We start from the raw sequence: 16,173 nt of genomic DNA, 5'->3' as shown, positions 1-16,173 counted from the left end.
AGGGGGAAAGAGAGAGGGGGGGAAAGAGAGAGAGAGGGGGGGAAAGAGAGAGAGAAGGGGGAAAAAGAGAGAGAAGGGGGAAAAAGAGAGAGAAGGGGGAAAAAGAGAGAGAAGGGGGAAAAAGAGAGAGAAGGGGGAAAAAGAGAGAGAAGGGGGAAAAAGAGAGAGAAGGGGGGAAAAAGAGAGAGAAGGGGGGAAAAGAGAGAGAGAAGGGGGGAAAAGAGAGAGAGAAGGGGGAAAAAGAGAGAGAGAAGGGGAAAAAGAGAGAGAGAAGGGGGGAAAAGAGAGAGAGAAGGGGGAAAAGAGAGAGAGAAGGTGGGAAAAGAGAGAGAGAAGGGGGGGAAAGGGAGAGAGAAGGGGGGGAAAGGGAGAGAGAAGGGGGGGGGAAGGGAGAGAGAAGGGGGGAAAAGAGAGAGAAGGTAACTGCACTTGTGGACAAAAATCTTACTTTTTGGAGAAATGTCCTCTGGTCTGATGAAACAAAAATAGAACTGTTTGGCCATAATGATCATCGTTATGTTTGGAGGAAAAAGGGAGAGGCTTGCAAGCCGAAGAACACCATCCCAACCGTGAAGCACGGGGGTGGCAGCATCATGTTGTGTGGGTGCTTTGCTGCAGGAGGGCCAGGTGCACTTCACAAAATAGATGGCATCATGAGGATGGAAAAGTATGTCGATATATTGAAGCAACATCTCAAGACATCAGTCAGGAAGTTAAAGCTTGGTCGCAAATGGGTCTTCCAAATGGACAATGACCCCAAGCGTACTTCCAAAGTTGTGGCAAAATGGCTTAAGGACAACAAAGTCAAGGTATTGGAGTGGCCATCACAAAGCCCTGACCTCATTCCTATAGAACATTTGTGGGCAGAACTGTGTACGAGCAAGGAGGCCTACAAACCTGACTCAGTTACACCAGCTCTGCCAGGAGGAATGGGCCAAAATTCACTCCCCCCCGTCTCTCGCTCCCCCCCCCCCGTCTCTCGCTATCTCCCTCTCCCCCCCGTCTCTCGCTATCTCCCTCTCCCCCCCGTCTCTCGCTATCTCCCTCTCCCCCCCGTCTCTCGCTATCTCCCCCTCCCCCCCGTCTCTCGCTATCTCCCCCTCCCCCCCTCCCGTCTCTCCCCCTCCCCCCCTCCCGTCTCTCCCTCTCCCGTCTCTCCCCCCCTCCCATCTCTCCCCCTCCCTCCCTCCTCTCCCCCTCCCTCCCTCCCATCTCTCCCCCTCCCTCCCCCCATCTCTCCCCCTCCCTCCCCCCATCTCTCCCCCTCCCTCCCATCTCTCCCCCTCCCTCCCCTTCCCATCTCTCACCCTCCCTCCCCCTCCCATCTCTCCCCCTCCCTCCCTCCCATCCCTCCCCCTCCCTCCCTCCCATCCCTCCCCCTCCCATCTCTCCCCCTCCCTCCCCCTCCCATCTCTCCCCCTCGTCTCTATCTATCCATCCTGGAGTGTTATATATAAACTAGTAGTTCCTGCAGTTCTTTCTCCTTCCATTACTGCTGACTGTGTGCTGACGGGGGGGGGGGACAATCTCTCTGTCCTGGACGCACGGCTGAGTCATATCAACTCCCTGGCTGACTCTGACTAGAGTTCCAACAACCAATCAGCAGACAGGATGGGCAGGCCCACTCATTCCTGGACTCAGCAGCCCTGATGCAGCAGAATACTCCAGCCTTTCTCTCTCCTCCTCTTTCACCCCCCCCCCCCCACCCTCACTGGCGTCACAGCTTGCTCACGTCACTGATCTCAGATCTGCAGTCACGGATTGCGTGATGCTGAAAGGAGGTGTGTCACGCACACTTGGTTACTACTGCAGAGTTCCACACGCATCGCTCTCTCTCTCTCAAAGTCACAGCAGTTGTTTCGCCGTGTCATGCTGGCTGACGCCCAGTAGACACTGACCCATAGACATGAAGAGACATCCCTCTTATCTTCACCTTAAATCAGATAACTTTCTCTCAGTGTTCTGCAGTAGTGAGGTGGTGCAGTGCAGCCTGCCCTGCCCAACAGAAGGAACTGTGTGCTCACTGCTCCTCATAGACAACATGTATAAACCACACAGAGAGGGAGGAGAGAGAGAGGGAATGAGAGAGGAGAGAGAGAGGGAATGAGAGAGGAGAGAGAGAGGGAATGAGAGAGAGCGAGAGCGAGAGAGAGAGAGAGGGGAAAAGAGGGCGAGAGAGAGGGGGAAAGAGAGGGGGAAAGAGGGCGAGAGAGAGGGGGAAAGAGGGCGAGAGAGAGGGGAATGAGATGGGAGAGAAAGAGAGGGGAATGAGATGGGAGAGAAAGAGAGGGGAATGAGATGGGAGAGAAAGAGAGGGAATGAGAGGGCAAGAGAAAGAGAGGGAATGGGAGAGGAGAGAGGTTGAATGAGAGTATGGTAGAAAGAGGTGTGAAATAAAAGTTGAGTAGAGAGAGGAGCTACATGCTCATATCTACTGTACGTGAGTCAGTTTGTCTGTCTGCAGCCCTAGTCAGGAGGACAGACAGACGAGGAACTCACTGTGAACACAGGTGATCAGGTCTTGTTTCTTCTTGTCCGTGTCCCCAAACTTCTCCATGCACGCTAATCAGAGAGACAGGGCAGAGAGAGACAGACAGGGCAGAGAGAGAGAGAGCGAGACAGGGCAGAGAGAGAGAGCGAGACAGGGCAGAGAGAGAGAGAGCGAGACAGGGCAGAGAGAGAGCGAGAGCGAGACAGGGCAGAGAGAGAGAGCGAGAGCGAGACAGGGCAGAGAGAGAGAGCGAGAGACAGGGCAGAGAGAGAGCGAGACAGGGCAGAGAGAAGATAGTTAAACACCATACAACAGATGCTAATATCCTAATCAAGTAATAACAATCTCACCCAAAGCTGAAGAGGTTGGGAACAGGAACCAAACTTACCTAAGTACTTTGGAAAGAAGTAGTCCTGAAGGAGAGAGGACAGAAGGAGAGAGGCTGTTAGTGATGTTTGATAACAGTCTATGAGGTCAAACATGACAGATTGAGACTAAATGTGTCTGGTGATAGATATGCATCATGTCATCTCATGTTAACGGGGTGTGGCACCACACAGACTAGTAGCCCCTCCAGGGCTTCCTGGGAACATTCTACAACTCTCTCTCCTGCAGAATAGCCCGAGTGCCAGTCTGTTTGTGCTATTATGATAAACTCCTCGTTAGCATGTGTTGGGTTTCACTATGACAGCATTGGAGTTAGCTAGAGCACAAACAGTTCTGGGACCGAGCTGCCTTCCTACCTGCCTGCCTTCCTACCTGCCTGCCTACCTACCTGCCTGCCTACCTTCCTACCATCCTACCTGCCTGCCTACCTACCTGCCTGCTTTCCTGCCTGCCTGCCTGCCATCCAACCTGCCTGCCTTCCTACCTGCCTGCTTTCCTGCCTGCCTACCTACCTGCCTGCCTGCTTTCCTGCCTGCCTGCTTTCCTACCTACCTTCCTGCCTGCCTGCTTTCCTACCTACCTTCCTGCCTGCCTGCTTTCCTACCTACCTACCTACCTGCCTGCCTGCCTTCCTACCTACCTACCTACCTGCCTGCCTGCCTTCCTACCTACCTACCTACCTGCCTGCCTGCCTTCCTACCTACCTGCCTGCCTGCCTTCCTACCTACCTACCTACCTACCTACCTGCCTGCCTGCCTTCCTACCTGCCTGCCTTCCTACCTACCTGCCCGCCTGCCTTCCTACCTACCTACCTACCTGCCTGCCTGCCTTCCTACCTACCTGCCTGCCTTCCTACCTACCTGCCCGCCTGCCTTCCTACCTACCTACCTGCCTGCCTGCCTTCCTACCTACCTGCCCGCCTGCCTTCCTACCGACCTACCTGCCCGCCTGCCTTCCTACCTACCTACCTGCCCCCTGCCTTCCTACCTACCTACCTGCCCGCCTGCCTTCCTACCTACCTACCTGCCCGCCTGCCTTCCTACCTACCTGCCTTCCTACCTACCTGCCCGCCTGCCTTCCTACCTGCCTTCCTACCTGCCTTCCTACCTGCCCGCCTGCCTACCTGCCCGCCTTCCTACCTGCCTTCCTACCTACCCGCCTTCCTACCTGCCCGCCTTCCTACCTGCCTTCCTACCTGCCCGCCTGCCTTCCTTCCTACCTGCCTGCCTGCCTTCCTACCTACCTGCCCGCCTGCCTTCCTACCGACCGACCTACCTGCCCGCCTGCCTTCCTACCTACCTACCTGCCCGCCTGCCTTCCTACCTGCCCACCTGCCTTCCTACCTACCTGCCCGCCTGCCTTCCTACCTACCTACCCGCCTGCCTGCCTTCCTACCTACCTGCCCGCCTGCCTTCCTACCGACCTACCTGCCCGCCTGCCTTCCTACCTACCTACCTGCCCGCCTGCCTACCTACCTGCCCGCCTGCCTTCCTACCTACCTGCCCGCCTGCCTTCCTACCTACCTGCCTTCCTACCTACCTGCCCGCCTGCCTTCCTACCTGCCTTCCTACCTGCCTTCCTACCTGCCCGCCTGCCCGCCTTCCTACCTGCCTTCCTACCTACCCGCCTTCCTACCTGCCCGCCTTCCTACCTGCCTTCCTACCTGCCCGCCTGCCTTCCTTCCTACCTGCCTGCCTGCCTTCCTACCTACCTGCCCGCCTGCCTTCCTACCGACCGACCTACCTGCCCGCCTGCCTTCCTACCTACCTACCTGCCTTCCTACCTGCCCACCTGCCTTCCTACCTACCTGCCCGCCTGCCTTCCTACCTGCCTTCCTACCTGCCTTCCTACCTGCCCGCCTTCCTACCTGCCTTCCTACCTACCTGCCTTCCTACCTGCCCGCCTTCCTACCTGCCTTCCTACCTGCCTTCCTACCTGCCCTCCTGCCTTCCTACCTGCCCGCCTGCCTGCCTTCAGTACAGTACAGTACAGTACATGGAGGTAACTGGGGAAACTTAAAATTAGAACAAGACTTGATGGGACAATGACATGGTTCTCCAGAGAGTTCTGCTGCACTGACAGAGAAAGATGAAGAACAGTACATGAAATGGAAGGTCATTTAGATAAGTGACTCCTGACTGTGTGTAGTTCTACTGAGACACTTCTCAAACATCATTATCCTTCTCCATCTAATCTCCTTTTAGAGAGAGAGAGAGTGTGACAGAGGGAGGGGGAACAGGCAGAAACTTTCCAACTGCTGCAGAGAGAGAGACTAAGGATGCAATTGAAGACTTGGTTGCTAGGGAGACTAGGTTAGGGGTATGGTAACCAGGAACACTCCCTCTGCAGAGCCAGAGAACTGCAGCGTTGTGAGAGAACTGCAGAGTCAGAGAGAGGCACGTTTAGAATGAATAATGGATCTGTGAATGAGGCTGCAGTCCTGTCACGATACAACCCCCCGATCTCACCACCACTAGTACCACACATCCTCCTCTCTGATCCCATTACAACCCCCCTGATCTCACCACCACTAGTACCACACATCCTCCTCTCTGATCCCATTACAACCCCCCGATCTCACCACCACTAGTACCACACATCCTCCTCTCTGATCCCATTACAACCCCCCGATCTCACCACCACTAGTACCACACATCCTCCTCTCTGATCCCATTACAACCCCCCGATCTCACCACCACTAATACCACACATCCTCCTCTCTGATCCCATTACAACCCCCCGATCTCACCACCACTAGTACCACACATCCTCCTCTCTGATCCCATTACAACCCCCCGATCTCACCACCACTAATACCACACATCCTCCTCTCTGATCCCATTACAACCCCCCGATCTCACCACCACTAGTACCACACATCCTCCTCTCTGATCCCATTAAACCCCCCGATCTCACCACCACTAGTACCACACATCCTCCTCTCTGATCCCATTACAACCCCCCGATCTCACCACCACTAGTACCACACATCCTCCTCTCTGATCCCATTACAACCCCCCGATCTCACCACCACTAGTACCACACATCCTCCTCTCTGATCCCATTACAACCCCCCGATCTCACCACCACTAATACCACACATCCTCCTCTCTGATCTCATTAAACCCCCCGATCTCACCACCACTAGTACCACACATCCTCCTCTCTGATCCCATTACAACCCTCCCGATCTCACTACCACTAGTACCACACATCCTCCTCTCTGATCCCATTACAACCCTCCCGATCTCACTACCACTAGTAGCACACATCCTCCTCTCTGATCCCATTACAACCCTCCCGATCTCACTACCACTAGTACCACACATCCTCCTCTCTGATCCCATTACAACCCTCCCGATCTCACTACCACTAGTACCACACATCCTCCTCTCTGATCCCATTAAACCCCCCGATCTCACTACCACTAGTACCACACATCCTCCTCTCTGATCCCATTACAACCCTCCCGATCTCACTACCACTAGTACCACACATCCTCCTCTCTGATCCCATTAAACCCTCCCGATCTCACTACCACTAGTACCACACATCCTCCTCTCTGATCCCATTACAACCCTCCCGATCTCACTACCACTAGTACCACACATCCTCCTCTCTGATCCCATTAAACCCCCCGATCTCACTACCACTAGTACCACACATCCTCCTCTCTGATCCCATTAAACCCCCCGATCTCACCACCACTAGTACCACACATCCTCCTCTCTGATCCCATTACAACCCTCCCGATCTCACTACCACTAGTAGCACACATCCTCCTCTCTGAGCCCATTACAACCCCCCCCGATCTCACCACCACTAGTACCACACATCCTCCTCTCTGAGCCCATTACAAACCCCCCCGATCTCACCACCACTAGTACCACACACACACCTCTCTCTGAGCCCATTACAACCCCCCCCCCCGATCTCACCACCACTAGTACCACACACATCCTCCTCTGAGCCCATTACAACCCCCCCATCTCACCACCACTAGTACCACACACATCCTCCTCTCTGATCCCATTAAACCCCCCGATCTCACCACCACTAGTACCACACATCCTCTCTCTGAGCCCATTACAACCCCCCCCCCCATCCTCCTCTGAGCCCATTACAACCCCCCCCCATCTCACCACCTGATGCACCTCTCCACTCTCACGTTCACCCCAGCTCTTACCTCACAAACACAGGTTTGTTTTTCTTATAACAATCCCAATATATACGGACAACATTTACAGATCAGCATTAAGCCTGTTTAATATGCTAATCTACATATGGTCTACTTCCCACATGACACTGACCAAGGAAGAATGATACTGCATGTCCCTATGGGCCCTGGTCAAAAGTAGTGCACTGTATAGGGAATAGGGAGGCGTGTGGGATGTAGAATTATTAATAGCATGGATGCTGGAGGCTGCTCAACACATTCATGAAGCTAGCTGGCAGAACCTAGACCCTAACGTATATATCCCTAAGGGGATAGGAGCCCTGTGTGACAGGAACACGTCAGATTAAAACCTGTGTGCGAGCGCATTGTTGCTCTGTCTGTTAAAACACATTCCTCACCCCCCCCCTCACCTTCCATCCGCTTACTGTAAGCAGCCTCCCCGAGGACCAATCAAAAACACAGCAGTACAGCGCTCATTAGCATAATCACTCCCATGTATGAGCCCATCGCGCATGAAGCAGGATCATTTACATAATCACAAACCTTACAGTAGTATGCAAATGTACATAATCTGGCATGTTCCCCACGGCCCAATGTGCTAGTTGAATACCGTGCAATGAATTGATCGGACTGGTGCGTGTTTGCCAGTAATTAGTCATATCTATATTTTGGAGCTTGAACACCTTGAACACAGAATCGTTATGTTATAAACAAGTCAGCTATAGGATCAGTCATTACGGCAAGACAAATCCAATGTGCGCAGCTAGTCCGTGTCTATATGCAATGGAAAGAAGTGCAATGAGTGCCATTTGATTTGACACGATCAAGTGTGTCGTGAATAAGTGTGTAGTGCACTCACTGTTTCAGGGTCGTTCTCGAATACTTCTCTCGCCTCCTCTTTGCTACACTTCTCTTCCACACACTCTCGCTCCAGGTGCCCTTGTTTCGTCTCCTCGAAAACGTGATTCGCTCTCCTGTGTCTCCTCAAGAACTGGTTAGCTTCTTCCGGGGACAAGGAAACTGAAAATAACCACAAGCACAGAACATAATTTCCCATGAGTTACCGTACTACATTTTAGTTGTTAAAATGATCCAGCCCCTAACTTACTGGCAAAAAGTCCTGGGCGTGAGGTTTCAAAGCATCAGCTAAGCAGAAAACAAATGACATTATTCAACAACGAATTAACTAGCTGGCAAGCTAAAACAACAATGTTATCCCCACGCAGTGCCAAAAATAGCTTAGTGGGCTTTGTTGTTTACTTACGGCTGTCGGACCACGGGACAAGGAGCAGGATCAGGAAGGTTCCTGAACCAAGGATCTCTGTCAACTGCATGTCTGCGGTTCTGCGTCAGGCTGGAAAGTTTCTCCTTCCCCCCTCTCTCTCTCTCTCTCTCTCTCTCTGTGTGTTCAATGTAGCTTCTAGCTAGCAACCAGGTAGCAGTCGTGTATAAAACACACTGCAAGTTCAAACATTCACTTCACAGCAGGCGAGAATGCCGTTACACTTAACTCAGCGTTTTCCTTCTTCACTCGTATCCTTGCTTCCTAGCTACTTAGTCCGCATACCACAACCAAGGCTTCCCACCGCCACTGCAGTACAGACAGTCCAACCTTCACTCTTATCTGGCGAGCCACCTACTTCGCCCCCATCTCGTTTTGGTTGTCCCAGCTACTAACGTAGCAGGCGTAAAATACACCCAGCGACCAGCCCGAACTGTGGACAAAGGAGACAACCTACACATCCGAAGGGGAGTTGCTTTTTTTTGGAAAAGTTACGTCGACTGCACGCAGGCGGGAGTTAGCAATGAAGAGTGGCTTTTGCTCTGCCGTTCGGCAGTGCTATGGGAGCTCTCTCTCTCTCTCTATGTGTGACTGCAGTCTTTCTGCCCCTGCCCATCTACCTGCAGTGACTTTGCGTAGCCTTGGCATTGTACAGACTATTCCAACCTAGCCTATAGCATGCCAGACATCGTAGAGGGAAGGAGGAGTGCTGAGGGTGTTGTAGCACCTCAAGATAAATCAACACAACATTTTTAAGTATTTCACAATAGTGCAATGGGCCTTTATTACTCCGGTATGAGCGGACCAAAATAGCCATCAGCAGCGCAGGGAGGAACAAAAATAATCTCAGCTAAATTAAACAACTGAACCTAATCTTCCTCTGTTTGTGACATTAGTTGAAAACTAAATCTCGACCCAGACCCCCCCCCCCCCCCCCCTTCTTCCCAGCAGTTTATTTTAAGCCTCAACGTTCCTGTCATTTTCTCATCAATCCACAGAATTTCTCTTTCTTTTTTTTGGACTCACTTTCTGTTATGATTTCTCAGAAATATTCTCTCTCTCTCTGTGTTAAGGCTCACATTTGCGCAACAAATACCCTCTGCCAAGAACTATGTTAAGCTGTTTTTCTCATCTAATCACATTCTGTTACGATTTCTCAGAAATCATGTTTCTCTCGCTCTCTTTCTCGCAATTGCAAATAGTACGAATGGGAAGGGAAAATAAATACACATAAGTATAGGTTGCAGCTCTCTCTCTCTCTCTCTCTTCCATGTCCTCCACATGTTAGTCCAGATCTGAGTCAGGTCGTGGAACAATGTCACAGCAGAATCAAATCAAAATCACATTGTATTTGTCACATGAGCTTGAATACAATGAGTGTAGATTTAGCTGTGAAATGCTTGTTTATGAACCCAACCTGACCATGCAGAGTAAAACACATTAAAACAGCAACTCAAGAGGAATGAAATACACAACAATGGAGCTATATACAGGAGTACCAGTACCAGATCAATGTGGAGGTATATACAGGGAGTACCAGTACCAGATCAATCTGGAGCTATATACAGGGAGTACCAGTACCAGATCAATGTGGAGCTATATACAGGGAGTACCAGTACCAGATCAATGTGGAGCTATATACAGGGAGTACCAGTACCAGATCAATGTGGAGCTATATACAGGGAGTACCAGTACCAGATCAATGTGGAGCTATATACAGGGAGTACCAGTACCAGATCAATGTGGAGCTATATACAGGGAGTACCAGTACCAGATCAATGTGGAGCTATATACAGGGAGTACCAGTACCAGATCAATGTGGAGCTATATACAGGGAGTACCAGTACCAGATCAATGTGGAGCTATATACAGGGAGTACCAGTACCAGATCAATCTGGAGCTATATACAGGGAGTACCAGTACCAGATCAATGTGGAGCTATATACAGGGAGTACCAGTACCAGATCAATCTGGAGCTATATACAGGGAGTACCAGTACCAGATCAATGTGGAGCTATATACAGGGAGTACCAGTACCAGATCAATGTGGAGCTATATACAGGGAGTACCAGTACCAGATCAATGTGGAGCTATATACAGGGAGTACCAGTACCAGATCAATGTGGAGCTATATACAGGGAGTACCAGTACCAGATCAATGTGGAGCTATATACAGGGAGTACCAGTACCAGATCAATGTGGAGCTATATACAGGGAGTACCAGTACCAGATCAATGTGGAGCTATATACAGGGAGTACCAGTACCAGATCAATGTGAAGCTATATACAGGGAGTACCAGTACCAGATCAATGTGGAGCTATATACAGGGAGTACCAGTACCAGATCAATGTGGAGCTATATACAGGGAGTACCAGTACCAGATCAATGTGGAGCTATATACTGGGAGTACCAGTACCAGATCAATGTGGAGCTATATACAGGGAGTACCAGTACCAGATCAATGTGGAGCTATATACAGGGAGTACCAGTACCAGATCAATGTGGAGCTATATACAGGGAGTACCAGTACCAGATCAGTGTGCTGGGGTACGAGCTGTTTGAGGTAGATATGAACATGAAGGCAGGGTATAGTAACTAGGCATCAGGATAGATAATAATAAGAATAAAACAATGAACAGAGTAGCAGAAGCATATGATGAGTGTAAAAGTGTGTTTGTATGTGTGTTTGTGTTGTGTCGGTGTGTGTGTGTGTGTGTGTGTCTGTATGTGTGTATGTATGTTTGTGTTGTGTCGGTGTGTGTGTGTGTGTGTGTGTGTGTGTGTGTGTGTGTGTGTGTGTGTGTGTGTGGGGGCAATTAATGAACTATTTATCAGTCTAATGGCTCGAGGGTAGAAACTATCTGGTAGCCTGTTGGTCCAGGAGCTGATACTCCGGTACCATTTGCTGGACGGAAGCAGAGTGAACTATCTATGGCTTCAAGTTTGGGGTCATTTTTGGGGCCTTTCTCTGGCACGCCTGATATAGACGTCTGGGATGGCAGGGAGCTCGGCCTTGGTGATGTACTGGGCTGTTGGCACTACCCTCTGTAGTGCTTTGCGGTCAAGAGCAGTACATTTGCCATACCAAGCTGTGACGCAGCCAGTCAAGATGCTCTCGATGGTGCAGCTGTAGAACATTTTGAGGATCCGATGGCCCGTGCCAAATCTCTTCATCTTTTGAGGGGGAAGAGGCACAGTCATGCCCTCTTCAGGACTGTGTGGGTGTATGTGGGCCATGTTAAGTCCTGAGTTATGTGGATGCCAAGGAACTTGTAGCTCTCGACCTGCTCCACTACAGCCCTGTCAATGTGAATGGGGGTGTGCTCCCCTCTTTCTCCTGTAGTCCACGATCAGCTCCTTGATCTTACTGACGTTGAGGGAGAGGTTGTTGTCCTGGCACCACACTGCTAAATCTATAACCTCCTCCCTGTAGGCTGTCTCATTGCCGTCAGTGATCAGGTCTACCACTGTTGTGTCATCAGAGAACTTGATGATGGTGTTGGAGTCGTTCCTGGCCATGAGGTTGTAGGTGAACAGAGAGTACAGGAGGGGGACTAAGCACACACCCCTAAGAGGCCCCCGTGTTGAGGATCAGTGTGGCAGCAGTGTTGTTGCCTACCCTCACCACCTAGGGCCGGCCCGTCAGGAAGTCCAGGATCCAGTTGAAGAGGGAGGTGTTCAGTCCCAGTGTCCCTAGCTTGGTGATGCGCTTGGAGGGGACTATGGTGTTGAACGCTGAGCTGAGGTCTATGAACAGCATCCTCACATAGTTATTTCCCCTCTTGTCCAGGTGGGAGAGGGCAGTGTGAAGTGCCATTGAGATTGCGTCATCTGTGGATCTGTAGGGGGGCGGTATGCAAACTGGAGTGGGTCCAGGGTGTCTGGGATGATGGTGTAGATGTGTGTCATGACCAGCCTTTCAAAGCACTTTATAATTACAGGCATTTAGGCAGGTTACCGTGGAGTTCATGGGAACAGGGACAAATGGTGGTCAGCTTGAAACATGTTGGGATTATAGACTGGGACAAGGACAGATTGAAAATGTCAGTGAAGACACTTTGCCAGCTGGTCTGCTTTGAGAACACGCCCTGGAGTTCCATCTGGCCCGGCGGCCTTGCGATCTGAAAATCGAGGTCGAAGGTTAATAACTGTCGATCTGATGTCCAGTAGTGCTTGACGGTCATATGTGATAATGGTATGAACTCCCTGTACAAGAAAAGTAAAGATGAAACGTGAAAAAAAAGTCACAAACTAGCAAAGTGGGTTTGGAACTCATAAGACGTTGCCTTTCTCCTTCTGTGCCGTCTGTCTCGTTAATGTTACACCTGAGACTCACAAGGTAGTTTCAGATCAGATGTCACTTGTAACACATTTGAACCACATAGCAGGGGGGCATGTGTTAAAGGACGCTCACTGCAAAAAGTGTATTGATTACATTCCAAGCTGTGGGGGGGGGGGGGGGGGTCGACCCAGGTTTACACTGCATACATTCCAAGCTGTGGGGGGGGGGGGGGGGGGGTCGACCCAGGTTTACACTGCATACATTCCAAGCTGTGGGGGGGGGGGTCGACCCAGGTTTACACTGCATTCAGAAAGTATTCAGACCCCTTGACTATTTCCACGTTGTTACGTTACAGCCTTATTCTGAAATGGATAACATTCATTTTTCCCTCAATCTACACACAATACCTCATAATGACAAAGCAAAAACAGGTTTTTAGAAATGCTTGCAAATGTATTACAAATAAAAAACAGAAATTAGTAATCATACCAATTGCTATGAGACTCGAAATTGAGCTCAGGTCCATCCTGTTTCCATTGATCATCCTTGAGCTGTTTCTACAACTTGATTGGAGTCCCCCTGTGGTAAATTATTTTTGATTGGACATGATTTGGAAAGGCACAATCCTGTCTATATAAGGTCCCACAGTTCATGTCAGAGCAAAAACCAAGCCGGGAGGTTGAAGGAATTGTCCGTAGAGCTCCGAGACAGGATGGTGTCGAGGCACAGATCTTGGAAAGGGTCCCAAAAAAAGTCTGCAGCATTGAAGGTCCCAAGAACACAGTGGCCTCCATCATTCTTAAAATGTAAGAAGTTTGGAACCACCAAGACTCTTCCTAGAGCTGGCCGCCCGGCCAAACTGAGCAATCGATGGAGACACGTCAGGATCGAGGGAAAGATAAACAGAGAAAAGTACAGAGAGATCCTTGATGAAAACCTCAGACTTGGGCAAAGGTTCACCTTCCAACAGGACAACACGACCTTAAGCACACAGCCAAGACAACGCAGGAGTGGCTGCGGGACAAGTCTCTGAATGTCCTTGAGTGGCCCAGACAGAGCCCTGACTTGAACCCGATCTAACATCTCTGGAGAGACCTTAAAATAGCTGTGCAGCGTCGCTCCCCATCCAACCTGACAGATCTTGAGAGGATCTGCAGAGAAGAATGGGAGAAAATCCCAAAATACAGGTGTGCCAAGCTTGTAGCGTCATACCCAAGAAGACTTGAGGTTGTAATCGCTGCCAAAGGTGCTACAACAAAGTACAGAGTAAAGGGTCTGAATACTCATGTAAATGTGACCTTCGTTTTTTTTTTTTTTACATTTGCAAAAATGTCTAAACTTGTTTTGCGTTGTCATTGTGGGGGTACTGTGATGTCATTGTGGGGTACTGTGATGTCATTGTTGGGGTACTGTGATGTCATTGTTGGGGTACTGTGTGTAGATTGATGAGGGAAAAAAACGTAACGTAACAAAACATGGAAATATCAAGGGGTCTGAATACTTTCTAATCCACTGTGTCTCAACTGTCCAGTTGCAAAAACTACAGAACAAATACTCCTCCACTAGCATGGTCTCAGATCTGGTTGTGGTCTCCGATCTGGTTGTGGTCTCAGATCTGGTTGTGGTCTCAGATCTGGTTGTGGTCTCAGATCTGGTCTCAGATCTGGTTGTGGTCTCTGATCTGATTGTGGTCTCAGATCTGGTTGTGGTCTCAGATCTGGTCTCAGATCTGGTTGTGGTCTCAGATCTGGTTGTGGTCTCAGATCTGGTTGTGGTCTCTGATCTGGTTGTGGTCTCAGATCTGGTTGTGGTCTCAGATCTGGTTGTGGTCTCAGATCTGGTCTCAGATCTGGTTGTGGTCTCTGATCTGATTGTGGTCTCAGATCTGGTTGTGGTCTCAGATCTGGTCTCAGATCTGGTTGTGGTCTCAGATCTGGTTGTGGTCTTGCAACATTGTTCATTGTCAAGCCAATGAGTGACAAGGAGTTGGCATGATATCACAAACAGACTGGCACTCCAGCTACTCATCCACTACTATACATATCCACTACTGAAAATCAAAGTTTGATTCCAAAAAGTGCAATAACCTCTTTAGGAAAAAGTTTAGATCTCGCCGGTTTCTACATGTAGGTTAGAAAACACAATTTAGATTGCAAGGGTGGGATTGAAACTTATCTTTTACAGTAAATGCCAGTTCAGTATTCACTGGTGCATTCATGATACAACTACTCCCCCTGCCGGATATTCACTGCAAGTTCAGGCCTCCATGTTGATTTACCATGGCACCTGGCAGTTAAAGCGATGGGCCAGTCACGGAGAGGTTGCTGGTTAGAATCCCAGCTCCGACTAGGTGAAAACTCTGTCAATGTGCCCCTGAGCAAGGAACTTAATCCTAACTGATCTTGTAAGTCACTCTGGATAAGAGCGGCTGCTAAATTAATCAAATATTTAAAAAAAAAATAAAAAAAGTTTTTTAAATGTACCTGTTGCACAACGTTCGGCGCAGGTGTTGGTAAGTGGTTCTCCATACACCTGAGCCGAACGTTGTGCAACAGGTAATTCGTATGTTTACCCAAGTAGTTAGATGGTTTGTCATTAAATGTATTAGATAGACATGCTTCTAATATCCGTACATTATTGACCGGTGACTGACAATTTGAAGTACGTTAGCTAAAACGAGCTGACGTCAGACCGTCTATTTAAATAGGCAATAGAAAAAAAGCCTATCATGTTCATTGATTGGGTTAAGACCAACCGTCACTCCAAAACTAGCGGACCTACAATTCTTTACGTTTTGCTTTCAATTGACAGATTTTTGATTTCAACATCCTTTATTTCACCCGTCCTCGAAAATGTTTACATTCTCATCTTTATTTTTCATCTTCACGATTTATTTTATTTTGAATTCAATACATATGGCGTGAAATTGACCCCATAAGAGCGTTCCACAGGGATGCTGGCCCATATTGACTACAACGCTTCCTACAGTTGTGTCAAGTTGGCTGATGTCCTTTGGGTGGTGGACCCTTCTTGATACACACGGGAAACGGTTCGAGTGTGAAGAACTCAGCAGCGTTGCAGTTCTTCACACAAACCAGTGCTCCTGGCACCTACTACCATACCCAGTTCAAAGGCACTTCAATATTTTGTCTTGCCCAGTCACCCTATGAATGGTGCACATACACAATCCATGTCTCAAGATTTAAAAATCCTTAATTAACCCATTTCCTCCCCTTAATCTACACAGATTGATGTGGATTTAACACGTGACATCAATAAATGATCATGGCTTTCACCTGGTTTCACCTCTTCAGTCTGTCAGCTCCTCGGGACCCCAGGGATTACACGTTTTGGTTTTAGCCCTAACACTACACAGCTGATTCAAATGGTCAAAACTGGATGGCGAGTTGATTATTTGAATCAGCTTTGTAGTGTTAGGGCAAAACCCCCAAAGTGCCCCCTTGGGGTCTCGAGGACGTAGTTTGGGAAACGCTGGTCTATATCATGAAAAGAGCAGTACTTAAGTAAGCAGCTAATGGGGATCCTAACAAAA

The 16,173-nt window shown here is 49.6% G+C and overlaps 1 protein-coding gene across 4 annotated transcripts in view; it reads right to left on the bottom strand.

The window, feature by feature from the left end:
• The window catches only part of gas6 (growth arrest specific 6), a 28,412-nt gene extending 19,137 nt beyond the window's left edge, over positions 1-9,275 (bottom strand). For 3 of the 4 annotated variants that reach the window (XM_090207134.1, XM_036951183.2, XM_036951184.2), the window contains exons 1-4: positions 8,320-9,254; positions 7,915-8,075; positions 2,880-2,904; positions 2,500-2,562 (exon numbers count right to left, since the gene is read on the bottom strand). In XM_090207134.1, coding sequence (XP_090063260.1) covers positions 2,500-2,562; positions 2,880-2,904; positions 7,915-8,075; positions 8,320-8,389 — 319 coding nt within the window. In that variant the 5' untranslated portion in view covers positions 8,390-9,254. Of the gene's footprint in view, positions 1-2,499; positions 2,563-2,879; positions 2,905-7,914; positions 8,076-8,319 lie in introns of all 4 variants that reach the window. The other variant, XM_090207135.1, reaches the window with a different exon arrangement.
• Positions 9,276-16,173: the final 6,898 nt, after the last annotated feature.

Source organism: Oncorhynchus mykiss, chromosome 18, assembly GCF_057628025.1.
Source record: "Oncorhynchus mykiss isolate SJ-2025 chromosome 18, ASM5762802v1, whole genome shotgun sequence".
In the NCBI taxonomy this organism is placed as follows: Eukaryota; Metazoa; Chordata; class Actinopteri; order Salmoniformes; family Salmonidae; genus Oncorhynchus; species Oncorhynchus mykiss.
This window is presented reverse-complemented; position numbering and strand designations above follow the sequence as displayed.